At 39.3% G+C, this 7,022-nt stretch overlaps 1 protein-coding gene across 1 annotated transcript; it reads right to left on the reverse strand.

Moving 5' to 3' along the window:
* Window positions 1-3,701: 3,701 nt before the first annotated feature.
* LOC135232367 (interferon omega-2-like) lies at window positions 3,702-4,510 on the reverse strand. Its single transcript, XM_064290903.1, has one exon. It carries the CDS (start codon window positions 4,483-4,485, stop codon window positions 3,898-3,900), a length of 588 nt encoding a protein of 195 aa, XP_064146973.1. The 5' UTR covers window positions 4,486-4,510; the 3' UTR covers window positions 3,702-3,897.
* Between the last annotated feature and the right edge of the window lie 2,512 nt (window positions 4,511-7,022).

The raw sequence follows: 7,022 nt of genomic DNA on the forward strand, positions 1-7,022 counted from the left end.
GTTTACATTCCGTGAGGAAATTTATATTGCATGCGTGTGAAATTTCTTATGTTTCATATTTTAGATCTTTAAAAAGTTTTAATGCATGTTTTGTTCCCAAAATTACACTCTCTTGCTCCCTGGACTGTCTTTTATTACTGGATACTCTGTCCTTTCTGCTTGTTTTCACTTAATTTTGGTCTTTAGACACTGAGAGAGTGAAATTTTCTGATCCACTTTTATTTTTCCATCTTTTGACAAAACTGGTCCAGACTATTCTACTCACTCATTGCATTTTGATTATCTGTGCATCCCTAGAGGCTCATTATGTTCCTGTGCCCCCAATAAAGAATCACAAACTAATATCTCCAAGATGTAACATTGTTGGAGGTTCCGGGTCCACATATGCATCAACCAACGAGGTGTCTGCCTTTAGAAGTTTCATGGGCACCTTCGAGTGAACATCTGTTTTCCCCTCTTGTTCAAGCTTCTGGTGAGAGAATCCCTTGTCCTCCATGTCTCCTCATAACAGGAAACATGACTGAAATTCATTAGCCATGATCACTGTTTCTATGTCTTTGTCTGGAAAATTGAAAGCTCTAAGAGGTTAGGAATCGTGTTTGCTTTATTTACCTCTTATTCCAGAATAGTCACATACTCGGCCGTAGAGACATGCTGTTTTTAAATATCACTTGACTAGAATGAATGAATGAGTAAATTTCTCATCCATTTTTCACACTGAGATGCAATTCAGGTTATTTCCTTTTTTAAGAAAAAGCAAAAAAAACATCTTCTGTGAAGGAATTTAATAAATCAAACAAAAAATAATTAGACAAAATGTAAGGGTGAACATATTTTGTCATGCTTTAATATGTGATGAACGTGAACATGATATTCTATGAAGCAAAACTATTTTAAATATCCAACATAATTGTTGTTGTTGAGTCGGTTCCGACTCATAGCGACACTATGCACAAAACAACGAAACACTGCCCTGTCCTATGCCATCCTTGCAATCGATGTTATGCTTGAGCTCATTGTTGCAGCCACTGTGTCAATCCACCTTTGCTGAGGGTCTTCCTCTTTTCTGCTGACCCCGTACTCTGCCAAGCATGATGTCCTTCTCCAGGGACTGATCCCTCCTGACAACATGTCCAAAGTATGTAAGACGCAGTCTCGCCATCTTCACCTCTAAGGAGCATTCTGGCCACACTTCCTCCAAGACAGAATTGTTCATTCTTTTGGCATTCCATGGTATATTCAATATCTTTGCCAACACCACAATTCAAAGGCGTCAACTCTTCTTCTATCTTCCTTATTCATTTTCCAGCTTCCACATGCTATGATGTGATTGAAAATACCATGGCTTGGGTCAGGCGTACCTTAGTCTTCAGGGTGAGGTCTTTGCTCTTCAACACTTTGAAGAGGGCCTTTGCAGCAGATTTGCCCAATGCAATACGTCTTTTGATTTCTCAACTGCTGCTTCCATGGCTGTTGATTGTGGATCCAAGTAAAATGAAATCCTTGACAACTTCAATCTTTTCTCCGTTTATCATGATGTTGCTCATTGGTCCAGTTGTGAGGATTTTTATTTTCTTTATGTTGAGGTGTAATCCATACTGAAGGCTGTGGCCTTTGATCTTCATTAGTAAGTGCTTCAAGTCCTCTTCACTTTCAGCAAGCAAGGTTGTGCTATCTGCATAATGTAGGTTGTTAATGAGTCTTCCTCCAATCCTGATAACCCGTTCTTCTTCGTATAGTCCATCATACAGATTAAATAGGTACGGTGAAAGAATACAACCCTGACGCACACCTTTCCTGACTTTGAACCAATCAGTATCCCCTTGTTCTGTCTGAAAAACTGCCTCTTGATCTATGCTAATTTTCCTCTTGAGCACAATTCAGTGTTCTGGAATTCCCATTCTTCCCAATGTTATCCATAGTTTGTTAGGATCCACACAGTCGAATGCCTTTGCATAGTCAATAAAACACAGGTAAACATCCTTCTGGCATTCTCTGCTTTCAGCCAGGATCCATCTGACATCAGCAATGATATCCCCGGTTCCACGTCCTCTTCTGAAACCAGCCTGAATTTCTGGCAGTTCCCTGTCGATATACTGCTGCAGCCGCTTTTCATTAATATCATCTATATAGATAGATAGGTAGATATGTTGTTGTTGTTCCAGGAGCACTTGCTAACCTCTTTTTTTTTTTTTAATTGTGATTTAGGTGAAAGTTTACAGAGCTAATTAGTTTATCATTAAACAGTTAATATACACATTGTTTTGCAACTTTGGTTACAAACCGCATAATATGCCAACCCTCTCTCCTTCTCCATCCCAGGTTCCCTGTTTCCATTTGTTCCATTTTCCTGGCTCCTCCTGCATTCTCATCTTTGCTTCTCAGCTGTTGTGTCCATTAGTTTCCTATACATGATTGACCTAGGAAGCACTTCCTCACATGTATTATTGTTGACCCTATAAACCTGTCTAATCTTTGGCTGAAAGATGAACCACAGGAATGATTTCAGGACTGAGTTAAAAGGCTGTCGGGGGCTATATTCTGCGGGTTTCTCCAGTCTCTGTCAGACCAGCATGCCTGGTCCTTTGTGTGTGTGTGTGAATTTGAATTTCATTCTAAATTTTTCTCTCACTCTATCCAGGACCCTCTCTTGTGATCCCTGCCAGAGCCAGGTGGTGGTAAATGGGCACCATCTAGTTTTTCTGGCCTCAGTCTGGTGAACGTTGTGGTAGTTGTGTCCATTAGTTCTTTGGACTAATCTTTCCCTTGTGTCTTTGGTCTTCTTTATTCTCCTTTGCTCTAGCCAGAATGGAATTTTTATATATTTTTATTTCTCTCTCCCCCTTTTTCTTATATAAAAATTCTTAGGTTATATTTATCAAAAAACGAAAAACAACTCATTTTTGCTGAAAAAAAGTGCTTCTATCCATAAATCTTTTCAAAACTAAATAAACCCTATAAAATTAACCTTATCAAAATATTTTTTAACAATTCCCAGGCTCTCATGATCCGATATACAAAAACGAGTCCCAAACTCATACCTCCATCAATAGCATTTTTGCACATGGTAGAGCCGTGTATCCAACTGCTGGTAAGACTCCTGTCAATAAAACTTCATGTCTCCCAGGCACTTTAGAAAGGACATCTAATATTTCCTTTTCTTCCCAGCATCTTTCATAGCTAAAGTTATTGTGTAAGAACATCATTTTTAAAAAATTCTTTCAGTAGTATTTAATATAGTTGGAATTAAGTAGACTTCAGTATTGTTTTTATGTTTCTTTCCGCGTATTACTGAAAGTTCTAGCACGGAGAGAATCGTGTTTGATTCATTCACCTGGATTTGACGGCAATTATATAATCTACCACTTACTCATTGGACACACATGGCATGAATACAATGAATGAGTGAGTAAATACATTTTACCATCCGTTCTCCAATTTCTTTTACAAAATTAGGGCTTTGATTTTATTCTTCAAGAATGAATTCAAGAAATTTTCTTTGATAAGAATTTATTACATAAGACATAATACAAATTTAATTAAATAAATAATAGAAAGGTGGATATGTTTTATAAATTTTAATACAATGTAAATATGGAATTTTTTAAGACAAAAATGTAGATATTACAAATTTGGTAACAAGCCAGAAAAAATCAATAAACATAAATATATAAATAAATAAATAGGGAGGCAGACGGATAGTCAGGACAGTCATCTCCTAAAGACTGATGTCCTTGGAGCTGAATATTTTTCTCATATACTTTTTTAATACTGCTGTCAAAGAAATAGCTGGATTTAAACTCATAAATTGTGACTAGAGCAGAAATAAGCATCTTCTGAAATGACCAGAGATATGCATGCAAGTGCGATAGGGCATATCAGTCATTGTAAGTGAAGTCAAGATGAACTCACGTCACCATCCTTTGTTCTTAACCTTTCTTGCAATTTTGTCGAAGAAGAAAAGGATCTCCTGATTTCCACTCTGACTACTTCCCAGGCACACTCACTGTATTCCTTCTCTTTCAGATAGGAACAGATTCCCTCAAAGTACTCCTTCACAGCCGCTTCAGGGGCCTCAATGGGCAGGACAGATTTTTCCTCTTCCATTGCCTGCACGAAGCAGGTCTCCAAGTCTTTCTGCTGTTTAAGGAGTCCACTGAGGACCTGGTGCAGGCGGGTAGTGTTCCAAGGAGAAAAGGAGTCCTTTCTATGGAAGAGTTCGAAGATCTGCTGGAGCATCTCGTGGAGGAAAGCGATGGCCTGGGCCTTCTGGAGCTGGCTGCCATCCACCATCTCCTGGGGGAATCTGAAGTCCTTTCTGTCATTCAGACAGAAGAAAGTGGGGAGTCTCTGCATTTGGTCCAGAAGGTCAACGGTTTTCTCACTAGCCAGGCTGTGGTTTTGAGGCAGATCACAGCCCAGAGATAGAGCAGGGCCACAGCCGAACACCACCAGGGCTGTCAGTAAACAGAGCAGGAGGGCCATTGGGAGAACTGAGGATGCTGCTGGCGCGACTGAGCTGGGCGTTTGGTTGAACCTTGGAACCTAGGTTCTCTGAAGACATTCGTTCTATCATGGCTTTTATATAGGGAACATAAGAGTTCTCATTTTCGAAACCATCCTCAATATTAAACTTTTGCTTCCCTTTTTTCGTTTTCATATAAGCATTTTCCATATGGCCTGAGAAGATGTCATCAAAGTCTAAATTTTTGCAATAGAACTTTAATTTTCTCAGTAAATTTCAGGTGTTCCAATGTAAGTGGATACTTGTGAAAACATCTTTGTCCTATAGTCCACAATTTAGGTGGATATGTAAATACTCTTATACACACCATATATATGTATATACACACATTACTCTTCTTTGTGCTGGGAACAAAGCCCTCATCCTGGGCTTTCTTTTTGCCCCCCTTACTTTACATAGGAAGTCAAAGTCAGACTCCCTCAGCCCCATGGCTTTTGTCACAAGTAAGCTCTTTAGGACAAAGCCTAGATTTTGTTCTCTGTTTTATTCATAGCTGAGCCTGATGATTATTAGTGAATAAGAATCTCCAACTGTTCTCTACCTTCTACAATACAATCATGTAGGTCTGTGTGCTTTTGCTTCACCAGGGCCACAAGGTTAGTAGTTTAATAGCCATTGCCCTTTCTTTCCACTCTTTCTTACTGGATGTCTACAGTCCTCCTCAGGCTGTGCCAGTACCCGCAGCAGGAATCCTAGTTCCTTGCAGGTGCTTATGGGTGTAGAGATTCTAATTACAAGATGAATTTATTGTCAACCTTTCCCCAGCACTACCTCACTCACAAGGTAATTATCACAGTGTAACACCCTCTCCTTTAGAGTGACAGAGTGTTCTTAAACAAAACTTTCCTGGACTCACTTGCTGAGGGCCACTGACCACATCCAGATGGCTTTAGACCCCTTTTACTGAGGAGGAATTTTTTGGTTGTCAAAATCATTAATTCTCCAGAACGTTCACCTGTGCTCCTAGGGTGTTGGTGTGAAGGACACTAGTTATCATTGCTGACCTCTGCCTCTCCTGACCTATTGCCTTAGTTATCTAGTGCTGCTGTAACAGAAATACCACAAGTGTATGGCTTTAATGAACAGAAATTTTTTCTCTCACAGTCCAGTAGGCTACAAGTCCAAATTCAGGGCATCAGCTGCAGGGGAAGTCTTTTGCTTTCTGTTGACTCTGGATGAAGGTCTTTGTCATCAATCTTTCCTTGGTTGAGGGTCTTCCCAGGTGCAGGGGCCCCGGGTCCAAAGGATGCCCTCTGCTCCCAGTGCTGTTTTCTTGGTGGTATGAAGTCCTCTTGTCTGTCTGCTTGCTTCTCTCTTTTATATCTCAAAAGAGATTGGCTTAAAACACAATCTAACCTTGTTGATTGAGTTCACATAACTGCTGCCTATCCCTCCTCATGAACATCGTAGAGATAGGATTTACAACACATAGGAAAATCACATCAAATGACAAAATGGTGGATGATCACACAATACTGGGAATCTTGGCCTAGCCAAATTAAGACGCACATTTTGGGGGAATGAAATTCAACCCATGACACCTCTGTACATCGCTACTAAATATGTCTATGGCCTTCAGATGCTAATAGCAAAAGTTTTTCTTGTCTATGTCGGTAGAGGAATAACCCAATTGTAATTCTTTTACTTTTAGTAGCCAAATAATTTTTATTTTGCCAAGTACCTCTTTTATTAGTCAACTCTCTTACTTAAACTATTGAACAGTTGTTGAGCTTGAAGTTTCTGAGCTAGACACAGTCTTTCTTTTACATTAGTGATTTTTCATTTTAAATTTTTGTTAACTTTTTTCATGTTGTGGTTTATTGGGCAAGGTTGTCTTGCTGCCTCTGCATTACTCCATTTCATCTTGCGGTTAATACAAAAAAAGGGAAGCAAAAGAAAGGGAAAGGGACTGTATCATTTTTCTCTATGACTTTCAGGATGCCAGATTTTTTGTTTCTTATTTCAACTTTCCTAAAAAGCAAAATTTGACAGTTGTTTGTGGGCGAAAAGAAAACAAATATTAAGTCTGACTGTCACAATAGTGAAAGGAGGGAAGTGACTTTTTAGATGACAAAGTGATGACGTGAAAGCTAACAAAATTGGGGACTAAGGACTATGGTAGATGAGAAGAAGGAAGGTAATACTGAAGTAAGCAAAGGCAGCAAAATGGTTGCTACTGCCAGCAGCTTAAGTGGGTCAATGGACAGCCTTCAGCTTTGCAAAACCAACTCTCTGATTTATCTTTCACTTAACCCACATGTCTTCAGCTCTGGGGAGGGAAAGGAGTCAGATAATGCCTGAGTGCCCCTCTCGAGCATTTCACCGAGGTAAAGAAATTTACTCAGGCGATGCGTAGAATAGTTTCAGGAACTAGAATTAAAAGAAAGGGAATTGGGTGATTCAAAGAGATTCTGTTCTTGATCTGGATATTTATCAAAATGATATTTAAAAATGATAACAGCAAATTTTATTGTCTTGCTGAGTATGGACCAGCCTT

Source organism: Loxodonta africana, chromosome 9 (genome assembly GCF_030014295.1).
Source record: "Loxodonta africana isolate mLoxAfr1 chromosome 9, mLoxAfr1.hap2, whole genome shotgun sequence".
Classification (NCBI taxonomy): Eukaryota; Metazoa; Chordata; class Mammalia; order Proboscidea; family Elephantidae; genus Loxodonta; species Loxodonta africana.